Genomic DNA, 24,160 nt, shown 5'->3' on the forward strand with positions numbered 1-24,160 from the left:
GTGCAGGTCCAGCTGAAGCAGCCGGTTGAGGATCTGCCAGGAAAACTAGACGAGGAACTCGCTGAGGCTGGCTCAAACTTCAGCGTGGGTCAGCGCCAACTCGTCTGCTTAGCACGCGCAATACTCCGACACAGCCGAATTTTGGTAATCGACGAAGCGACGGCGAATGTGGACCCACGGTATGATTACCATAGTAACCATCTTCGGCGTTGCCGTGTAGCTATTTGCTATCACCATCATCATCTGTGTCATCGTCACTGTCGTGATCAAAGTCATCAGATAATTATCGATGTCATCATCGTCACCAAAATCGTCGTAATCGACATTACCTCTGCCACCACTCTCATCATCATTTTTATCATCATCATTATTTTATCATCATCATTATCTTTTATATAGCGGTCACTGTAAATGCCGCTGTTACGCTTTTACACAATACCGAAATACACAACGTCTTTGGCCGATTTCTGTCGTCCAATCATATCAGGTATCGATCATGGATGGTTATTATTAGTTTTCCCGCAAATACACCGTGTATTCACATGAAAGCATTAACAAAACAGTGGCTAATCAAACATGGACGTGAACTCTTCGTTCTTGTTACAGAACCGACGCCCTTATTCAGGAGACCATCCGGGACAAGTTCCAGGACTGCACGGTACTCACGATTGCTCATCGTCTCCACACTATCATGGACTCGGATCGCGTCATGGTAAGTCGATACACATGGTCAGCGGATACCCCCTTCTATCAAAATATTGGTATCAGCTTTGTGGATAGTACCGGGCTCCCTGTGTTTAAATTTGTAGCTTTGCCCACATCAGCACCAGTCGGGCCCAACGGAACGTTAGCACAGTCTATAAAGAAAATTTAAAAGATAAAGTCGACAACCAGGCAGATTTGTTTTTTGGAACAAAATTTCGGCAGGCCAGTACCTGCCTTTGTTGTTTCTTATTTATATTCAATTGTCGACGCAGACCACATGGTCCTACGCACACCAGCAGATAGAGGCTGTCCGGTGGTTTTTAACGTAACTGGCTTGATTACCTCTGTCTGTGGTGCATAAATTCACGGCCTTTTTCTTCTTCTGAGAGCTGCTACATAAACCCAATTTTTTGTAAAGTATATTACCCATGCATTTCGGCATAAGTCGATAAAAAATCCGCCATCATTCTACATGGTATTTATGAAATATTGGTCATCTCTGGAAACCCCGATACTTTTAAACTAGTTTCGCTTTTCATCAAGATTCGAGTTATCTAGTATCAGCCCATATACGCTATCTAAATGCGTGACAGTCTTGTGTGACATGAGCATATCGTTGTGTGACAAACATTTTGCATTCAAAAGCCACATGCCTGTTGATACCGCCGACTCGATATTTATGTCTGCGGTCGATTAGTTTTCACTTAGGCTAACAGCAAGCGCATCGAATGGACCACCACGTCTTCTTCGCGCTAAAACAACAGTATAAACTTGACCATGTTTTGGTCCAAAGCACTCGACTAAATTAATCTGCACTTCCGCTGTGTGGGTGACTCCCAAATTACCGCTAATCGCACTGTTAAATCAGACTTTTAAATAAACATCTCTTTCGGATCTATCGCACTTTACTCGTGTCATTTTTCAATTGTCGTATCAAGTCACATTTGGAAACAAATTCCTTGATTGCCTCAACAACTTAACTAATTGATTATGAATGTATTGCCTTAGTGTTTTTATATATTCCAAAGTAGAAGTTTTACTGAAAAAAAAATACGTCTTGAGTCATTGAATCATGTTTAAATAAATAAAACCGAAAGAGCTAACAACATTTTATAATTTCATGAGACCATGATATTTTTCCTGTTTATTTGATTTTTTATGTGTGTGTGATTCTTTGTCTTTGCCAAGGGAGAGAAAGACAGATTAGTTATTTTGTTAATACTGTCTTTGTCTAACCTGTTCCGTTTTATTCTGTCATATGTATGCCATATGTGTTCTATAACTGTTCTTAATATGTGGGTTTTGTATAAACAATAGTGAATATTGATAAGGTCAAATCAAAGTTTTAGTTTAAAAGAATAACACACGAAATGTACTTCAATTGTACGTTAATTGCATTGACACACGAAATTTACTTTAATTTGCCGTTATCATCATGATAACGATATGATGATCATATAATGCTTTTTTTTGTGATACATTCCGCGCCTGATTACCCCATGAAAACGAGAAGAAATAATTGGACCTCAAAAAGTCAAAAGAAATTAAGGCTGCTGAAATAAGATTTTTGGCCGTCTGGCAGTCTAAATCTCCTCTAATTTCCATAGCGATGTGAATTTTCCTGTCGTGCTTTATTGAACTAAATGACGACTATGCGCTTTTCTAGATTTCCGCACAGGAAACTAGAACAAAACGTCTCTGATCGCGCATCGGCGCGGCACAAAACGTGCCAAGTCAGCATATTGTACGCGGCGGTGGTAGAAAGATGCGCCTAAGATAACCCACTTTACGACCTTGTTATCATCTCTCTTTATTAGTCAAACATTTACCGGATTCGCCATGCTGTTTTGTTTTGATGTTGTGAGTTTGTTCGTGATATTCTGGATTTGAGCCTTTCACGCGACATGAGATTGAGTCTGCAAAGCGAGGGGGTCATCAACTATGTCTGACCGATTTATCCCCACCCCTCCCCTCTTCACAACATTTTACCCCTGTCAACCCCCTCTTTATTGATCATGATACTTTTATTTTGAGAAACACTTATGTTAAACATTTAGCTAGGCAACTCCAAAGTACTGTGAAAGAGGATTTTTTGCGTGCATCTCGTGCATATTTTCTTTTTCCCCTTTTTTTTCTTTTCTTTCCCTTTTCTCTTATTCCGCACCTTTCCAGTATTTTGCGTCTTTTTATTGACTAGTTTTAAATCTCAGCTTTGAATTTGGCGCGGAAAAAGGCCCAAACTATCACAAACAAATTACAATTCATCCTCTTAGAAATCATCACCTCTATAAAGAAAAAGTGATGGAAACGATTTATTTATCACGCGCCGTTTGCACTTCACGGCTTATCTCCATGCGACAATTGTTCTTCACCTCACGGTCTTTTTCTGTAATACAATCTTGAAATGAAGTGACTCTAGTTCTTGCCAGGTGTGTTACCGTAAAATCACATAGCGAGATGCGAGATCTCCCGCGCTCCCGTTATACTAGACGATTCCTGCGTAATTTGATTATCTGCAGTTCGTTCTGACGGTTCTTTATTTATTAGACCTCCCGCGGTACTCCGCCACTACCCTCCACGGAGCACATGCAAATTGTCCCCTCATTTATTCGCATTTGCCAGCTTTGCCGACTGATCACGAAATGGGAATTCTAGAACAGTATGCTGTGTAGTTTTACGTGCGTTTTATCCGGCTAAGATGATAGAATTTCAAGAAAATACACTAAGTGCTTTCAAATGACCCAAAAAATCACAACAATCAGGTTTTCTTTATCTTTATCAGACCCGATGTATTTTTTTAGCCGATTGATCAATTGCTTTGATTTGTCTTTGATTAGCACAAAGATGCGTATTATTTTTTATTTGAAAGATTTTCTCGAAGGGAGATATTTTAAGTGTGTAATATTTGTTTTGTATCTTTTAATCCTTCACATTTCTGTATTTTCTTTCATTAATCAACCAGGTGTTTTTTTCCTGATTGTTATCTTGTTCTGCTTCCCTAAAAACGATTAAGTAATAATAATTAATAAACACCCCAATTAAGCCTGGTTCTAATTGTTTATTCTGCTGTGTTGCGACTTTGTTTTGCTTGTATACATGAATCCATTGTTTGTCGTCACAACGCCAGAGAGAAAGCTTTCAAAAATTTTGACAACTCTCTAATGCCAGGTCAGCGGGTCGCTCTTTGTTAAAGGATTAAAAATATCATTCCCACGACCCTCTAAGAGACAGTATCTTTCCATTATACAACGCCGGAAATAGCAAAATAAATACAAAAATAACATTTAATGGATTGTTTTGGACGTCGAGTTCGGAGATTCACGTTAAATTATTCATTTCGCGTGTTCGAAAATGACAAAAGTACTTGATATTTTGTCATTATGATCGCTTAATATAATCACAATATAATAACTTGCATTTCTTCTATAACGTCTTGTTTATAAAGTAAACAATATCCATTTTCTGTCTATTATATAACTCTTTCTACATATTTACAATCTCAGCAGTTTGGAGCTCAATGTTTCCATGTTTCCTAACGGTAACGCATAAACAATTGTATTTTTTGAGAACTGGGGATTCCCCACACGAATTACTCATTGTCTGTTCCCTTAGACATTAATTACCATCGCAAAGAAAACGGCACCAACAAATAATACGTAATGCTTGCTACATAGAGAATGTCTGTGGATTTGCCCTAGAAAAAAGTTTTCTCTATCACGGTGGTAATTATACATATAAGTCTCTTGTAAGTTATCCCCAATCCGTGCTAAACTCCTTCCAATTGTTAACTCGGGTCGCCCGTTCAAGTACAGTTCCCCTGGCCGTCCGCTTACTAGCGAGGCATCTAACCAATCTCCCAGTATCGCTAGAGTCCTTCCGATTTCTCGGATCTCATTGTTGTTTCCCGTAGCTGCTTCGCTCTCAATTTCCTCCTCAAAACTTTCCCAAACATGCTCGACATCTGTCATATCAGTTGAACTTTCAGCTTTGCCATCTTGTAATTGCCCATTGAAATCCATCTGTCATTCCCTGATACCTCGTACAGGTTGCGCTCAGATTTCTCCCTTCAAAAAAAAAACCTTTACTTGAAATCCACTTAGATGTTTTCGCGCTAAAGTTAGACCCACTAGTGATGTTTTGCAACCAAGTACCTTGGAAATTATGAACGAGTCTATCTCACGGTCGACATGTCTAGGTCATAAGAGTTAAAAAATAATAATTCGGGGTTTACCTTTCCTTGGTGTAACCCACGCTCCTATTTCCTTCGTCTTTTGTTGAGCGCCAAGCGATTCACAAGTCTCGCTGGAACATCCAAACGCTACCGCTCTCTCTTTCGCCGGCGCTTTATGCGCGCCGTGCTTGTGTGATGTTTTGATTGTCTTGATTCATGCACCACGGCCTTGGGGACTCACTTCCAGTATGACATATCGTTCCGATATAGTCAACAATTCCAAACGTGTCCAAGCCTGTCTCATAAAAACTTTCTTTCGAGGTCTGTACTGTTGATGAATGCCCGGACTAATGTCTTCGACCCATTGTCGAGCTCTTGACAGAAAGAGAGATAAACGCTCGAGTCAAAACAATAGAAAATTATGCAACAATCAGCAAAAAGAGATCGCGCTCTCCGTGCCTCGAGTTGTTTACAAAAAAACACCACAAAACCCAACTATTCAACACAGATTCCTCGTTCCAGTCTAACCCTCCTACTTTATGGGTTTTATTTCGTTTTGACGTGGAAATTAGGTCGTTATTGGTGCACCCTAATTCGACTTTTTATCTCTCCGCAAACCTCTGTTACACCAGTTGTACCGAAAGAGCAGGCGGGTTTTACAAAGGGCCGCGAAAACCGTTCACATTCAATCGGGACTTTTGAATGCACCGATGGTTGGCGGTCCTCATTAAACATGCGTAAAATAAACATGGATCTAGCCGAAATAATCCCAGAAAATCATACACCAGTAAATGTTATTTCTTTTTCTCCTTACGGGTTTTGATAGGGGATTCTGCTCCCTCCCCTGCACCCCTTTTTGCGGGACTAATTAGGTAGCATATACCTGTGGCGCATTTAAAGCTTTCGGAATATTTGTATTAGCCCTGTACTGACGGCGGTTGTCGTAAGCTAAAAGCAACATTTATAAATGTTAATTGTATGGTTTGTCACGAAAACCTTTTCTAAGTGGCGAATAATATTTCCTCATATTTTATGTTTAAAAATGGTAAACCTTCCTAAAATCTAAAAATAAAACAGATCAATGTGGGAACAAAAAATACAAAACTGACTTTGAATGAAATATTAGTCTATTCAAAATCTGTTTTGTTTGCAGTATCGAATTTTAAATTAGATTATTGTTAAGCATTTGATGACTTCATTTAGGACCTAAGTACTTGGAATTACGAATTAAGTGAGTATCGCTTTTTGTTTTTGATGGGATTGGTTGATTGCATCCCGTGTAACTGTGTGGGCGAAGTGATGGGCTAAGTAGTCGTAAATGTGTTTAATCATGTACACCCGGCTACAACAATGTTACTACTCGTTACAACACGAAAGTAAACGAAGTAAGTGGGAATTGAATCAGTTTCTTAAAGTGCGTTCCTATAAACAAATGTTATGCCACATTTTGATAGTATTGTTTGATTCGATTTCAAAAAGTAGAAAATATTATGTCATGGCATGTTTTGAGAGGGTTGTTTGATTTTTTTTAGAATATATTTAAATCGGCGAATAGCCATAAGACAAAACTTGTTTATGCAGCTAAAAATAGGATCATTTATTTTTCATGTTTTATTTGTTTAAATAGTTAGCTTTTGGGCATAGAATAGTGAAAAAAATGAAAGACAAAAATAAAAAAAAGAGTTATAATGATGGCAACGAAAGCTTGTTTACTCTTCGTTAGCTCTGAGACTGATGGAAAAATATGCTGCCGTTAGGTTTTTCTCTTGTAAATTTATCTGTGATTCGCCGATTTTTTTCTCCAATAGTCTTTGATTCACGGGTGTTTACCACTCCTAGCCGTACATAAAAAAGAAACAACAAAAAAGATAACACTACTTTTCGATTAGTTCTGAAAACGAACGAAAATATTTAAAGTACGAGAGCTATTTTTGTAATTATTTAGGGACTATATTTAGAAATGTGTTGTCATTTGTAATGGTATCCTTAGAAACCCAAGGGTTCTCTAAAAAAAAAGAAAATGATTTTTCGTGAGTGAAACGGTAAGCCAGGGAATAAAGCCCTGGTTTTCCAAGGATGTTTCAATGGCAGTTCCCTGTGGCTACGTTTCTATCTCATTTATCTATGGAGTGGTTTACTGCCTTTGGCCGTTTGTCGGTCTAATGCTCGGATCTGCGTGTGTCCCCTGGGGTCCAGTGAGGTCATGTATAAAGTTGATGAGTCATTTCGACATTTTCCAATGAGTACGATATAAATATTGGCTCTCCGCCGAAACCAAGTAATGTCGCCTTTGACGTTTTCCGATCGATAGATTTGTTACTTATCAACGTGTCACCCAACACGAAAACGAGGCCATACAAAGCGCGTCATAAAAAGGCACAAAGTCAAGTTCAAAGCTGCCCCCGTCCCTCTCCTCTTAAAATCAACGCGTGGGGGCTGGTGTCGTTCCTAACCGCCATTTTTGTGCAATTGTCTATGGAACTTAAAATTAGTGTTGTTTCTAAGGGAAGTCTTTGGAAGCTTTTTTTTCCGTCTCCGTGACTCGAAATATTTTCGTTATGAAAGGAACATTTTAATCGCTCATCAAAATGCTTACTGCAGACGTTTATATGAATAGTTCGGAGCCTTTTTCGGCGCCCGCACTGCGCGTCCGCTAATCACAGTGGATTAATGTTTGTCGCGAAAACGTCTTAAAATGAATCACACAGTTTGCTCGTTTTTCGCATACATCTGAGATGTTTTCCATGCCGCTTCGCCGGAAGGGAAACTCCTGAGCCTGGCTAAGATACCGAAATCCCGATCGCTCATTCTCCGTCGTTAACGCATGATAACGCGGCGTTTGTATGAAAGCTCTGCTTACAAGACTTCGCAATCTGTTAATCTGGGCGCGTTGATTCTCTTCCTCTCAAGTTCCTGTTTACGCAACAGGCGATGTTAATCGAGACTTAAAGAAGGCAAATCAAGCCGCCCTTTAACTCTCCTGCACAATACCGAGTCATACAAAGCACCATTTCCATCGGCTTATTCAAAAGAGAAACTGAGATAATCCCGAACAAATATCCTTGATAATTATCAGGCTTAATAATGTTATTTTAAAGTTTCCAAGAAGAAAATATAATTAATTTGATCGGCTTTAAAGAAGGTTGCTGGTTGAAAGTTGACTTTTCTTCTCCACTATTTTCTTTCCTTCCCTTACTCGCAATGTATGACGGGAAAAATCCATGCAAACGAGATTTACATTTCAGTAGCGAACTAAACCAACTTGATAAACTACTCTATTGATAATTATATTTTCCGAAATGATAACATATTTCAGTGTTCAAATGCAATGGTATCTATCAAGCCAATTCGCGTAGTTCCAGAATGTCGATTTCTTACTAAAGTATAAGCGCACGCCCCATTGGCGGCCAAAAAGTGGGTCATTTCTTATTAAGGAATCTTTAAATACTATTTCTTTTCCATATGATTCCTATGACTGCACACCCTTCCCCCCCAAAGCCAATCCTGGGTATGCGCCTGAAGTATTGTTTTTAGCTTCTCTCATTGACTTTTCGATGGTGGCTGTCACACCAGTCAGCATCACACTAGTCCTCTAAAAAAAAACAAAGGCAACTCCAACGTATTAAATTAGTCCCCATTCACGCCCAAATATTCATTAGCTAAGCTATGGGATTGTATTTATCTATCACCATAAGCGACACCCCAGATTCGCGCCTGTATAGTGAGGCGGGCCACACCCCATTTCAATTTACCCCCCCTCCCCCTCACTGCCCACTCAGATTCGCCCCTGTAGAGTAAGGTAGTCCACAACCCATTACCATTAAGTCCCCCCCTCAGATTCGCCCCTGTAGAGTAAGGTAGCCCACAACCCATTCCCATTGAGTCCCCCCCCCTCAGATTCGCCCCTGTAGAGTAAGGTAGCCCACAACCCATTCCCATTGAGTCCCCCCCCCCCCCCCTCAGATTCGCCGCTGTAGAGTAAGGTAGTCCACAACCCATTCCCACTAAGTTCTCCTTCAGATAACCTCTGTAGATTTAGGCAGTCCACAACCCATTCCCATTGAGTCCTCCCCCCACCCCCCACCCCCTCAGATTCGCCCCTGTAGAGTGGGGCGGGCCAAACCGATAAAATCTCTAAATCTGACTTGCGGGACAATGCTGTTTTACGTGGCAATTCCGTTTTGTTTTTGGGATATTTAAAAGCTCCAAGCATTTGGAGAAATATAGCTTTTTCTGTATTATTTTATATTCACGAATATAAATTTGGCTACTGAGGACATCTAACTTGTTAAATAACCTAAATAACAGGCGTCACGCAAGTCGAATCAACGGATCAACAGCTACTTTGTATTAGAGGCTAATTAGTAACGCTCTGATTGTTGACAAATGCTGTTGCTGATTGTTGCTCTGGCAGGTCCTAGATGCCGGGCGACTAGTAGAGTTCGACGCTCCCTATAAGCTCCTCAAGAAACGTAACACGATATTCTCTGGACTCGTAGAGCAGACAGGCGGCACCGAAGCGAAGAGACTATTCGACATTGCTCAACAGACCTTTTACAAGCAGATGGAGGCCTTGAAAGAGGAGAGTGAGGGACGATCTAGTGACGATGAAGCGAAAGTCAAGAGCGAAGATTCCAAGGAAAGCAATGATGTCGAATGCGAAGATTCCAAGGAAAGCAATGATGTCGAATGCGAAGATTCCAAGGAAAGCAATGATGTCGAATGCAAAGATTCCAAGGAAAGCAATGATGATGTTGAATGCGAAGATTCCGAAAAAGGCAGAGGAGATTCCGAGGAAAGTTATAATGCCCAAGGCGGATTTTTCACTCAAACCAGCGATGGAAAGCATGACTCCAAACAACGTGGCGTCTGCAATGAGGACTCTAATAAAGATAACGTCGATACTTATTCCAAGAAAATTGGATGCGGTGTTGATAATTCCAAGAAAATTGATGATTCTGAGAAAGGTGAAGCTAAAGAAGATGATGGAGTCCCTGCTGATGAAGCAGTACCACAACAAGGACAAGTAAGCGAGGAGTGTTATAAGGGTGTTGTTGATGATGATGATGATGATGATGATGATGATAATGATGATGATGATGAGAACGATGTTAGAAAAACACTCTTGGGATCGGAGACAGCTGATGAAAATAGAGGAGAATCTGTTTATTCATTTCATGATGCTGATGATGAAATTGGTGATGTCGATGATGCTAGAGATGTTTTAATAAAATCTGGTCATAAACTGTCACAACCAGGGAAAATGGATGATGCCAATATATAGGTTTTAAGGATAACAAATTTAGTCATGAAAATTGAATCAATTTTGTCGCTAATGATGGCGATGGTGATAATGATGACGTTGGTGATTTTTATGAATTATTAGTGTAATTTATTTATAATTCAAAATTGCAAAAATAATGTCAGCAAACGATATTAAAGACAGTTTTAATTTATTTATAGCTTTTCATTTATACATTAATTTATAGAGTATCCCATCGGATGAGGCCGAATTCGTTAGTTCATTTTCGAATGACGTCTCGAAGTGTTTTACACTAGATTATTTCAAGTACACGCTCTACTCCAGTTATTTTTCTTAGAATATTGTACCGAGTTATTGAAAAATAGACGAGAATAAGGATATATGGATCCTTTTAGCGAGACAGTATATGATACACATCTATTTCAATAAATATTGTCAGTGTTAGCGGCAAATAGCGATTGGCAAATGGCTATTCCACAACCATGGGCTCTCATATTTGAACCAACTGCAGGAAAATATGGAGTAATCATACAATAATCAATTTAAGGCTATTGATGTTTTTAGTTCTGGTATCGCTGGAGTCCAATTTTCATTTATAAACAGCTTTCAGTCTTTGAGCTGCCATATGCCATTCGCCGTTTGCACTTTATTTTAAAACTGATATTTTTTAATTAGGTGTATTTAGATCGCTGGTTATTGAACAATTGTAATTCTTCCTGGATGTCTTGTCTACTTTATGTAGAAGGTTGTAATTGTTTTTAGTGAATTTATTATAATTTTCAAATAAAAAATGTCTCAGCTTCTAATTATATCATACAAAAAACGATCACTTCGTGACGATCGAAAAAGTAGAAAAAAAATACATTTTGACATCATGTTTTTTGTACTTTTATGATCGTCACAAAGTGATCAAAGTGATTTTTTTTTTATTTGCGCAAATCGTTTTGCTGTCCTGTCTCATGATCCTTCTCGAATCCTCGTATTCAACGTAATCCCGTTGAACATCCACGGCTGATTAGTCTATAATGTTAGCAGTAAATCGAAACTCCTGTACGCGCATCGGTGCATATATAAGCGGACAGGGGTCGTAGCTAGGGGCGGCTGAAAGGAGGGGGAGGGGGTAGCTATCGTCGGGAGAAAGGGGGGTAGCTAGGGGCGGGTGAAGAGAGGGGGAGGGGGTAGCTATCGTTGGGAGAAAGGGGTGTAGCTAGGGGCGGGTGAAGAGAGGGGGAGGGGGTAGCTATCGTCGGGAGAAAGGGGTGTAGCTAGGGGCGGGTGAAGAGAGGGGGAGGGGGTAGCTATCGTCGGGAGGAAGGGGTGTAGTTAGGGGCGGGTGAAGAGAGGGGGAGGGGGTAGCTATCGTCGGGAGAAAGGGGTGTAGCTAGGGGCGGGTGAAGAGAGGGGGAGGGGGTAGCTATCGCCGGGAGAAAGGGGTGTAGCTAGGGGCGGGTGAAGAGAGGGGGAGGGGGTAGCTATCGTCGGGAGAAAGGGGTGTAGCTAGGGGCGGGTGAAGAGAGGGGGAGGGGGTAGCTATCGTCGGGAGAAAGGGGTGTAGCTAGGGGCGGGTGAAGAGAGGGGGAGGGGGTAGCTATCTTCGGGAGAAAGGCTTGTAGCTAGGGGCAGGTGCAGGGGGGGGAGCGTAGCCATGGATCGCGGACTCAGTTAAACTAGGTTCGCAGTAGCTTACGATCTTTCCCTCAATCCAAGACGCAACTTTTCCATATTAGCTGCAAGTCCTAGCTAAACCGAAATATAAGAATTTGGTGGACGAAAATCAACTATGTGAAATATGTTAAACGCTAATTCACAACAGTAAAAAGACCAGGACTACATTTTGGAGTAAAATGCATCTTACTACGGACATTGCACGGAATTTAGTGACCCTTTTACCTTAACCGAATTCGTAGGTTTCGATTTAGCATTTTAGCCAATGATTGTAGATTAGTCCCATTGACCGAGTTATCCTCTCAAACTATCCTACAACAGCCATTGTTAAAGTTATAAGTTTTTCTAAAGCTAGCTACCAACAAGGAGAAATGGAACATTAACGGTACAGAGGGGGGAATAGTCTGCTTAGCAGCTGCTTTTAGGGGAAGGGTGATTCAAAAATTAAGATACGAGTCCAGCGCTTTGTTTCTTTATTTCCTCTATGTGGCTCGTCCACAGAGATTGGTAATTCAACCTTCTGCCCACTGTGATTGCTTCTTGTATTTTCTTGATGAAAAAAGAATGTTCATGATTGCTCCTTGGTTCTCTTGATAAAAGAACTTTCATTTGCATGATAGAAGAATTTGTACAGTACATCTAATAGATTTAGTAACCTAGATGTCAGAAGCCAGGTCCCCTGCTATGATGCTGTATAATTCCACTTTTTGGCAAATTTGACAGTATTGCAGAATTCTAGTAAAAGGGTTACCTTCTATATTTTTTTACATTGTTGTCTTTTTGATGTGAAAATGGTTGTAATCATGATATACAGGCATGTACCCAGGATTGGCTGAGGGGGGGATGTGCAATCATAGGTATCGGTATATTGAAAAAGGATAATTAAAAATAAGAAATCACCTATTTTTTGTGGCCAAATGGGGTGACCATGTATTCTGTGCACCCTTCTGTGTACTCCCCTGATACACGTGCAAGAGAAAGCTCATGAGTGAAGCATATGAGAATTTCTCAGTTTGCAGGATTGGTCAATACCTCAGTGCCAAGTTACACATCTTGGGGCTTCTTTTGATGGAATTATCATGATCCTGTCTGGTAGAAGATGATGATGGTGACATAAAACTGAGTAGGGATCATGTCTACTTCTACCAAAATCCAAGCTCAGCTACTTATTGCAGAGATGAGTTTTGCAATATTGTTGGAACAAAACAATATATATAATATAATGTAATAATGCAATATTCTGTAAGAACAGTATTGTTCCTTGACTAATATTTCTTTTAGAAACTGCATATTACCATGGCAAGTATATGTATAAAGCCAAATATCAATGCACTTTAAAATCAAATGTGATAGTGTTATTCCAGAGCACCTATTCAATTTGTCCATTATCAACAAAGCATTCAAGAGCTGTATACTAGCCATGATGTACATAGAGATTAGAAATAAGATATAGTAAATAAGCATCAAAAAACCATATGATTTACATATGTTAAGTGTGTATAAAACTTGTCTGTTGGGACAAACCCTGTAAGATTTGTACAGGGCACAACAAATAATGGCTGCGACTCCAGATCCAAATGCAATTTGGAAATCCATGGGCAGTATTGGTCTTGGCATATCCCTTTGAGGCCACTCAATGAGAAATTGCATATTTTTATGCATCACATTCAAGCCTCATATGCTAAATTCAGTTCACTGTGACGCTTAGGAGAGTTTAAACGAAGTCGCATTAGGAGTAGTAATTGCTCGGAGCGAGCACAGCGAGCGGAGAGCAAGTCTAATTTTGTAGTCGATCGTCTTTTTAGTGTGGGTTCCCTGTGTTACATTACGGCGCATGCGCACCAGTTTAGTAGAGTCGATGCTCCAAAAATCGCTTTTGGTTGTTCGGACTCCGCGTCACGTGATCTTCTCATTCTTGGCGAGGTTCTTTTGGCAAGTTCAAGCTATAAATTGTCTAAATTACCTTCGTATAAGTTCCCGCGGCTTTCAAGGCGATTTTTCACTGGTGTGGGATCATTTTCACTGCAGTTTTCTAGAGTTACAGAGCGAATTTAGCATGGATATCCATCGATGGGGACTGGCGATGCTGTCAACAAAAACACGAGACGTTTGGCGTTGCCAAATATTCCCAGAAATTTGTGGCTGCCTGTGGTCAAGTCTCCTCCGATCTGGAGTTTTTATTTGCCCGAGTGATTGTCGAACTAACCCAACGCCTATCAAGGCGGGTATACAAATCAACCCAATGCCTATTTACGGCGGGTAGTAAAATCAACCCAATGCTTAAGGACTGGTGGCGTATGGGATTTAATTATTAGTCCAAACCCCAATGCCTGATGGCTGTATTGCTTTGGGTAAAGAAAAAGCCTACAAAATTATACAATGCTATACAAATGCTGTTCAATGCTATTTAAATGCCATTCAATGCTATACAAACCTGAAAATCAGCTGACCCAATGCCTAACATGGCGGGAATATAATATTGAGCCCAAGATGGGTGGAGATTTGTTAAAAAGGGCCAGTGAACCTCATTACAAATTGCCAATTATTGACACCTCGAGACACCAGTGAAATCACAACTTTGAAAGCTGCTGTGACCTCAGACTCATGTATTTGTCTGCCTAATTGTTATGTTCAGGATGCTCAAATAAATACTTGCATGCAAAGTTAATACAGGAGTTCTGACAGAACTGAAACTAATGCAGAATGAAACTAATGCAATCTTTAAGAAAAAAAAAGTTGAGAAAAAGACTGAAAGTGCTACTGAAAAGAGCTGCTCTCAATTCATCGAAATTGAATGATCTTGCAAACAACTACAAAAATCATTTTCTTGTTTTTGAAAAAAAAAGTGGTAGTTTTTTCAACCAATTTTATTTTCTGGCTAAAACAATAAACTCATGTATTCGTAGAACAAACTTTTAATACTCTTACAGAAGTAATATACCCGTAGTAATGGCGATCGATCCAGCTTTAATGCTAGAAAAACAGGCTCTGAATTTCCAAATTGAAGAAGGCATGGATTGCAAAAGCTGTAGCAAGGAATGTGTTTTACCCTTTTCAACGATACGCTATATAATAAAATAATTGGGAAGAGGGGATGGGAAAAAACGTACCGCTGGTGGTCGACTCGTTTGTCGTAACAAACGCATAGGGACAGCTCGCTGGAGGTGCCAAAACAATTCAAACACAACCAGTAGAGGAAAGAAATGCGTAGTTTATTAAACACTAACAAGGAATTACACAATACTCATTACACAATCTCCGAGCACTTCACTATCTTGAAGATACTTCTAGTATTAGCTGCTAGAACTTCCCCAAACAGGTGCATAGCCAGGATTTTTAGTGTTGGAGGGGGGGGGGGGGGGGGGGGTTGGGTGTCTATCAATAAAGTGTAAACAATTTCTCTTGGGTATGGCTTCCTAGCTCGCAGTGTTTCTCAAGTTTATCTCAACGGTCTTTTCTCTCACGAAAAACTCTTATCACAATTCTCACGGGAAAATCTTATCACAATTCACTATTTTGAGTTCCTAATCCATTGGACAAAGTGTCATCACCAGTCATGTCTGTCTGGAAGGATACCTTTGTAACCATGGAGAAGCCCATGCTCTGTCAAAGTGAGTGAATTTCAATGTATGAGTAAATTACAAAAACGTGATCATTTCGGTATATAAAAGGGAAATAATGTAAACAACTTTTTCTTACTTCATCGACATAATGTTCAACACCCGGATATGTTTGTAGTATCATTCTGACTTATAGCTTTCTGACAGTATAAAAATACAATTCGTTGCGGGCTTCAAACTCGCTGTACTGACATTCGAAATAAAGGGAGACTTAAACACAGTATTAAAAGGTCTATAGTTTTAAATTTTAACAATAAAGTATTTTTTTTCGCTAACATAGCTATCTTAATTCCCCCCATACATTCCTTTACACTGACAGTGGCCTTGAGCTAAGTGTGACAAAACGGGAATATAAAATTTCACAGCGTATTTACACATTTCAGAATTACTTACAACATCAAGGACGACATTGGGATGGTTTTCATACCTTTCAAATACTAATTACTGGAAACTCTTGCGATTTTCGACTCGGCTCCTTTTCATTTGGAGAGACGAATTTCGCAGCTTTTCACGCCGTTGTTCTGTAAATTCTTTCGCCTTTTCGCAAAACCCTGAAGAAACCTTCCTCTTTTTGGATAGATTGATTTGTTTACTCAAAAACAGCGAATATAAAAGACATTTTAACAGGTGCACGGCACTTGCACGAAATGTAGACAACCACCTTCGCGTGTCTGTTTTGACCACCACTTCAACTTTGGCATATCTAATGAGGCAGATGTGACGTCATTTGCAACCCAAGAATCAGCTACTTTGACGTTGGTCGCACGCGGGAGTGACATCTTAAAAAATATTATAATCTAGGCCATGGTTTGAACCTGCGTTGGTTGAAAATGAAAAAAAAGACCATACATCCAGACGTGGTGCTGATTCACCGGGCAGCTAAGCTTTACGGCTAGGCTGGAGATTTCGGCCCCAACACCGCTATCTAGCAACTGCACACACCGAGGCACCCGCGCATTAATAGGGAGGAAATAACCAGGTTCCTAACTACTTACTAACCGAGTTTGAGGTCATGCCGGGAAATATCAAACTGAGGCTTTGGCGTATCGACCGAGGCTTTGCGAGGTGGAAAAAATTCAACAAACAGAAGATTGTGAATTTTTTTTTTCGTAGGGCCATACGTAATTCCGTAATGCCCTCAGATACGGGCAACACGGGAATGTCACGACTACCAATTAGCCAATCACAGCGCGCGTACTATCGTAGCCATATAATAATAGCCCTTAAACCTAAGTCTTATAAGGTTACGCCACACACAGCTCGCTGTGACGTAGAGTGAAAAATATTGAGGTCTATTTGGGCGCCTAGAGTCTCTTGGGAAATCACTTCGTCGCTACTACTATAAAACGCACGGGCAAATGGCATTCTAAATCAACAATGATAATGTGTTGTTAAAACGGCAAATAGAACGTTTTGAAGGTTTTTATTCTTTCTTTTTTCTTTTTTTACGAGAACGATACGGTTTGTCTAATAGGAGTCGCAGTATGATCGTAGTAAAGACGAATTCCAAATTTATCTTCCTGTAAGTTTACGTGGAAAATCTCTAATAACACAAGTTCTAGGGCGACAAAAAGTGAATAAATGGTTAAAGCACACTTCCAAATATGGTATGCAGCGTCCTAATAAGGAATAGGGGACTAGCGCTAAGAGGTCACGTGACCTTTCTGGGTGGCAAATTCAAAACAAAATAATTAAACAAAAAAGATCAGAAATGACTGCGCCCGTCACACTAGAGAACGACGAAAAAATAAAATCTTTAAATGAAAATAAATCCTTTAAAAAAAAAGAATTCTGGCTTCTTACGTAAGCGCTGAATAAGTTGCTTCAGGGGCCCTGGTTGCATTTTGCTGCTTATATCTTGCCGCCAAAAGCCAAGCGCGCTTGTTTGCCACCAAAACAGCCCCCCCCCCCCCCCCCCCCCCCTCCCCTTGGCGGCCAAAAAGTTTTATTAAGGAATCTTCAAATACTATGCTTTTTTCATACGATATTTTGACTATGCACCCTGCTCGCCTGGAGAATGATTGGTGATATCCCAGCCTCCCTCCCTTCTCCCCCCCCCCCCCCCCCACTTGGTGGCTATGTCAGCACTCACGGATGCACAGTGGTGCAGTTATCAGTAAGCGAACCCACAAAGAGTTTTCCTCACAAAGATTGCATTGCTCAAAATGTCTTTTCAAAAAAAAAGTTAGCTGCTACGTAGGATGCAACGTAGGATGCTACGTTGTAGCATCCTACCCATGTAACTCTGTTTGACACTAATAGAATATCATATTTCAAGTATATTTTCCTCCTGTCATACGATAGTATCTAAAAAACGTCAAGTGCAAACAGCAAATGGCCGTTCTACCATTGAAAGGAGCCATGAATACGGTTTCCAAATTCAGAGATCCCGATGAGTGTGCAACCACAAAACAGGCTTTTAAGGATGAAAAGGTAGTTTGTAGATAGATATGACCATAATTCTCACATATGATTTGTGCCCATTAGCGTGTTTTGGTCGTAGAACCGCTATTCGACATTTGCCATGAACTTTTTTTTAACTTGGTGTACATTTTATGCATTTCATCAACAATAACAGAAAAAATAAAAACTCTTTAAGAAAAATGATAATCCTAATAAAAATCATAACTCAAGAAAAACGTGTCAAGAAAAACGTGATACACTCCCTGAAACTCACTTACTGATATTCGATTAGCCTTTATTGTTTAGTGTTATACGAGATAATAAATGGACGTCACATTTCCTGTAAACAAAGGCTGAATTCCTTGTGTTAAAACTCCACGTACAACGGAAGACCGGATTTAGATAGAGAATCAAGGAATACAAATGCGCCTTTCGAATGGCTGTAATGAATAACGTACTTTTGGCATTTCAAATACAGCAGTTAACCGGATGCAGTAAAAAACAAAACCCTTGTTTTTTCTTTTGTATTCTTTTTTTTATGTTTTTTCTTTCACTAAGTTTTGATTCAGAAGCTTCCCACATCTTAAAAGAATAAAAAATCAGGTAGAAACTAGAAAACCTTGAGCAGCCATTCAGACAGGGGCGGAGCAGAGGGGGGGGGGGGGGGGGGGGGGAAGGGGAGCTTAAAAACGGGGAGCTAAAAGCGGTCCGCAATCCCCCCTTCTAAATCCAGTATTTTCAGATAATCTTCTGATAACTTGCGAGTTAAACAATCTGGACGTTTTTCATTTTCTCTTATTTCATTGCCTCAAATTTCCAATCATTTTTACCTATTGTGTTTACACAAATTTTCGCATCAATCTTGAGCCATTACCTTACACTATAAGTTTGTTTGTTATTTTACTAGTTGGGAACAATAAGGGTTAGCGTTATTGGAGGTCCGATACCTGTGTGACGCCACATTAGTCAATCTTGATACTACAGACACTGCATGATGGTCATACTTTTGGGTGGAAAGAGAAATCTTAGAAATTGATATCAAACTCAGTTAAGTAAACACGAAGGCCTGATTGCTAGACGCCGTTTATCAGTCTGTGCTTTAGAATAAATATTTACAGCCATAGACACTATCCCACATATTTTTATATTTAAAACCTGCCAAACAGGAAGACCGAAAATCAGATAATAGCTTTCTTATTCATTTGTAATTGCATTCGCTTGGCTACGTTGGTTGTCTCCTAGGAACAAGTCTTAAGGATTTAGGATATTTAATCAAGGTTTTTGAAAGGTCTGTCTGATTTCAAGGACAGTGTGAAAAAGAATACGTCGCAGCCTTGTTTAATTTCTTGGATTTAGAAAAATCACACAGTAGTGGTAAGCGGGAAAAAGCACAAATAGGCTCTAATTCGTCGGGCTGTTGAAAGCATAGAGTACAATAGTAAGTGGAATTTATGAAATTCATTTATGAATGTGTTTTTTTCGGGGAATCACGATTATTTCTTCATATTTAGATAAGTTTCTTAGGGATTTAGTAATTGTTGCTATAAAACCGACACGTTAGGACCCGCATTTCAAAGCTGACGTTTTGGATGTGAGGAGTAAAAAATGAGTGGTAATAGTGTGTTGATAATAGCTATCTTACTTGCTAGAATAGCTACTTTTCTAGGTACTACAGCATTTAAAACATCAAACAAGAGGATTACTGGAACTTTACCAGTACTCGAATACCAGTCTAATCCAATAATTTTCACATCATGATTTGAAAAAGATCTACTTATAAACTTAGCATTAATATCGTAAAAGAAGATAAAAAGCTATATTGTTTATCCAGCGAAGCCATACTAAAAAATTCTTAATTTTGTTTATTGATTATTTGTATGTGTTATTATTATGGATAAAAGGTAAGCACATTTCATTATCTGAAATCCTAAATCTTTATGTTTTTACGAAAAAGACAACCTTCGGAATGGCAAATATAGATATACTGAATCAGAGAGGAATAACGGCATTGATTTTGAGGTCGTGACGAGAGGTAGGGGTTTGGTATCATTTTGTCTCTTATCGGCCTGTCTTGAATCCGAATGAACCCTTAAGTGTGCCTAGAGTTAGGCCTTGTTGTCGCTCGAGAAAGGGACTGCTTAGATTTAGAGTTGAATTAAAGAACATGGCGTGTTGCGACCATACGCTAATAACCCGATACCTGTTGTTTCTTTATGATTTATGGTCTTGACGACAGAGCAAAAAAAAGTTTTCCCAAAATAAGGTCTGGTTGACTTCGGTAAGCTTGAATTTTTTGTTCCTTATGTTATGTAAACCAACATATCAAATAGTGTTTTTTCCTAATGGATTCGTCTTCGAGATATGAGGCTTGAAGTACAATTTTCAAATATTTAGAAGTCGGGCTCTAATCAGAAATTAAGCCAACTTTGCTCGCTTATATCTAAATTTCATATCTTCAAAATTTCTTTAAAATTTGGAATTAAGCTTTCGGTCAGAGGAACTCCTTGTATGCGGAATCTTGAGCTTATAATATATGGAAAATTGGAATATTTATGCCATTTCTGCTCTGTCGGTCTTGACATTAAAATTAATCAAGAGAATGCTGTGAATTACAGCATATATGGACAAATCTGAGCACAGTTTATATGTTATACGTTCTAAAAAACACAACTCAATTTTTGCTTTTCTATTTAAGAAATAGCAAATAAAAAAATGTCGCCTAATCGAAAACTTTGTAGCATAGCTCTGTTGTTCAAGCCACTTCATATCGAAATATTTTTGTATATAAGAAATTGTTTTTTTTTTAACCGTCCTTCCAATTTCTTTAAAAAAATGTTCCTTAAGTTAAAGTAATAAATCTTACATTTTTCTATTGCCCGGGGTGACCAGTACAAAAAGAACAAATGTACGCACTAACACGTTTTGACTTTGATTACGTCAATCGTTAATATATGAACATTTTACAGACTAGGTGTGTTAATGGAAATACTTTGTAAAATGTCCTTTTGAGGTAATATACTCTAACCTTGTTAATATTTCATGCATTGTTTTTATTAAGGAGGAAAGAAAAGACTTGTTATACATTGTGTCACGTGAATTTGACATTAAGTACCCGGAAAATGGCACGCAAAAAAGACACATTCAAGTTCGCGATTAATTCAGATGTATCAATCCTTTCAGTATTTTAAGTCGTGATATTTTGACTAACAGTGGATATCATCCCAAGCGTCGGAAACACAATGATTATTATTACAACTGATCACTAAGGCTTCCTTACTTGTCTTAGAATAGAAAGCACTTAATAAGATAAACGAGCTTTTTCTCGTAGAATATTCCACGGTATTGGGATTGTTTAATGCGGTGCATACGAATGCTAAGTTTGCGTATTATGTGGTTGCAATGCTAACGTTTGGTCTGGTGTCGCAGTTGCGGCTAGCCTTATAAGATTTGAAAGAAGAAGATGGAGACGTAATTAGCGTCATCTCAGAACCTCCTTCAAAACCTGAGATAGAATATCTACGTAAGTACCATTAACAGCATCAGTACATAATTATAAAATGTAATGGCAAAAGAATCGATAGTCTTATTTGTATTCCCATATAGATTAAAACAAAGTAAAGTAAAAGTAGGTTGATAAATGGACTGTAACATTTAGCGCTCAACGTCTTTTTTATAATGTAAGATGAGTAAAACAGACAACATTTTGATAATGAGAAAAAATTCAGTAGTATTCATGGGTATCAATTAATTTCTTCAAGTCCCTGAAAAGTTCGTTTTTTGGATTTGTAAAAATAAAAAATTTGGCCAAAAACTATACGATAGCACATCTATTTTAGATCCATCTTTCTATAAATTAAAAGCAACGATAGCACCCTCATGTACATCAATTACAAAAAAAACATTAATCATACATATATATTTTTTTTACTGTCGTGACAGACAAAAATAAAAGGAAAGAAAAGAAATTCGATATTTTCTCTCAATATTTGTCCTTATTTTCGTTTAACTTCTAACTTGCATTTTAACGGGATTAAGGTTAATATTTCTGCTAAAGCGTGCCATTTTCGCCCATATTACACGGAAACTACCAGGCCTTTCTATTCAGAGCATGTGCTAATAATCCATAACATGGCAATGAAATAGAATAAACTTGATGATCTTATCTCATGGTAAAACCTAGCCTAGACGGCTGAAAGACATCTAGGGTTTCGCTGACAAAAGAGCTTAAAGCTAAGCCAAATAAAGGATTATATTTTATCAAGAAACGGCACAGACGATTGTAAAGATAACAGTGGTATGACATAGCCTTCCTCATCAGGGTACAACCAGTGGGCATATATAAACATATATATCATCCTAAAGCGGTTGCAATGATTCTGGAAAGTCCCAAAGTATAATTTAATTCAAACTTTAGTTTTCTCCCGAATGCCTGCTCTTAAATCGTGATAAAAAAAAAGATCGATGAAATGAAAATGAAAAAATTTGTAGCAGGCATTCACAGCTGTTACTGAGTCAAAGAACATCGATTGCTTTGGCGGGAGGTAAAAATACGTCTTTGCCGAAGCTTGTTGACGTCTTGGGCAACATGCTAAGGAGCGCCTATCTTGTATAAGGTGGTGTGTCTCAAAGCGGAACCCTACTTCAAATCCGTACCACAGGAAGCCCGGTATCTTGTTGTTTTAAGAAGGATCTGAATGTGGTTCTGAGGGTGGGGCTTAGGAGTGGGTGGGTGTGTGTGTGTGTTGGGGGGGGGGGGGGTAGGCGATGGAGGTGTTGAACCCAGTCCACTGTTGGCGTTTTAGTGGAGTTTTTATTATAAGGTAATGATGATGGACACCTTTAGGATAGTTCAGCATTCAATGTACTCCACGTTATTCATGTTTGGCTTTTATTTTCTCAGTTACTTTTTCTGTCAACTGCTGGTACACTGTCTTCTTTAAAGAGATAATACTTTCGGATTAAGCCTTTATTCATCTTCAACGATCCATTGCTATTGTATGTAAGCCGCGAGAAAAGCAACGCAATAGAGAGCTCTCGCAAAGCCCCCTGGGTCACATCGGTCAATTGGAATATGGGAATGAGGAAAAGAAGGGAGTCTGAATTAAATCTATATTTGAAAAAATGACGTATGTAAGTATTCTCCTATACACCCACATGTACTTTACACCAAATGTATAAACCAAAGAACTGATCAATTATTTACGGTTCGGTCATTTACCGCGCTCAAATAAAACGATCTTTCATTTTTATGGCGATAAATTGTGTTTTTTTCATTAGTGAAACGTCTATTTTTGGCGACTCTAGCTGAATAAGTTCTCGCTTGTAATAATACGATTCCTTTAATTTGTGTAAGCTGACGCAAATGTCGATTTCAACTACGAAATCACGCGACTTTTTAAGTGCCACACTTACGCCAAAATTAACACAGAAATTGCTGCGGCCGTCAGGCCAGAAACCAACTAAAAATATAATCATTAAATAAAAATAAGCCCTTTCTGACATAAAATTTTTCTTACTAATTCGTAAACATCGAAGAAGCGCGCGCGCGTTTGTCACCAATACGTCACGTGAATTCTAAGTGCATGTCGACTATTCTCTATTAGTGCTATTTTTGCACTTTATCTTTTTTTATGTCGGAGAACTACGTTCGCGAATATAGTAGTTCATATCTGAGAAGACGTGAGGTGACCTATCAGAGTGAGAGGTGAACGAGTAAACAAAAGCCATGATATCATCCACCACCACAAAAACAGGATGGAATGAAAGAGAAGCCCGGACCAAAAAAATAACGAGAATTCTTATAATATTTAAAAATATTATTTTTTCTGTTCTTCCTTTATTTATTTATTGTGACGAGAAGAGCTGGAAGATACGGTCTTACTTAAAACTCCATAAACAGTCTCTACAGAATCTAAATGGCAGACATTAAGAAGTAATTTAAGTAAAAATGGGAACAAACAACAGTGAAAGGATGCTTAAAGTGATGGCGTTTGTTATTACTTATTTACTTGTATTATTTTTAATACAATAAACCAGCCACGCAAAAAAATATCTCAATAACATTGAAAAAGGATAGCCACGTATTATTAACAAGAACTTCCTGTTGCGTTAAACGATATAGTTATGTATTCAACCGGATTACTGTAAATTTATCAAGTTATATATTTAGTGTATGGCATAAGCGAATAGACGCACGCAAAGAAGGAAACAAATAACTTTGTGTATAATATTAATAAGCAACACGATATCAAAAATTGGGAAATTGCAGTGCACAAACATTAGCGGGGTTACGCAGAAGAATCAAGATGCGGAAACCAACGAAAAAAACAGTAG

At 38.9% G+C, this 24,160-nt stretch overlaps 2 protein-coding genes and 1 long non-coding RNA gene across 8 annotated transcripts in view; 2 read left to right on the top strand and 1 right to left on the bottom strand.

Moving 5' to 3' along the window:
* Positions 1-10,854, top strand: part of LOC5512980 (ATP-binding cassette sub-family C member 4) — a 32,191-nt gene extending 21,337 nt beyond the window's left edge. For 3 of the 4 annotated variants that reach the window (XM_048730364.1, XM_032382504.2, XM_032382506.2), the window contains 4 exons: positions 7-179; positions 607-712; positions 9,291-10,217; positions 10,258-10,854. In XM_048730364.1, the coding sequence (XP_048586321.1) occupies positions 7-179; positions 607-712; positions 9,291-10,160 (1,149 nt within the window). In that variant the 3' untranslated portion in view covers positions 10,161-10,217; positions 10,258-10,854. The remainder of the gene's footprint in view (positions 1-6; positions 180-606; positions 713-9,290; positions 10,218-10,257) is intronic. The other variant, XM_032382505.2, reaches the window with a different exon arrangement.
* LOC116618596 lies at positions 3,744-5,557 on the bottom strand. The gene is made up of 2 exons (XR_004296249.2): positions 4,937-5,557; positions 3,744-4,769 (listed from the first exon to the last, which is right to left on the bottom strand). It is a non-coding gene; the product is annotated as an uncharacterized LOC116618596 (long non-coding RNA).
* Positions 10,855-19,072: 8,218 nt separating the features above from the next.
* The window catches only part of LOC5512976, a 46,021-nt gene continuing 40,933 nt past the window's right edge, over positions 19,073-24,160 (top strand). The window contains exons 1-2 of one of the 3 annotated variants that reach the window (XM_048729972.1): positions 19,073-19,265; positions 21,254-21,347. The gene's annotated coding sequence lies outside the window, so the exon portion shown is untranslated. Of the gene's footprint in view, positions 19,266-20,954; positions 21,348-24,160 lie in introns of those variants that run through there. The other 2 variants (XM_048729976.1, XM_048729971.1) reach the window with 2 other exon arrangements.

Source organism: Nematostella vectensis, chromosome 7, assembly GCF_932526225.1.
Source record: "Nematostella vectensis chromosome 7, jaNemVect1.1, whole genome shotgun sequence".
Lineage (NCBI taxonomy): Eukaryota > Metazoa > Cnidaria > Anthozoa > Actiniaria > Edwardsiidae > Nematostella > Nematostella vectensis.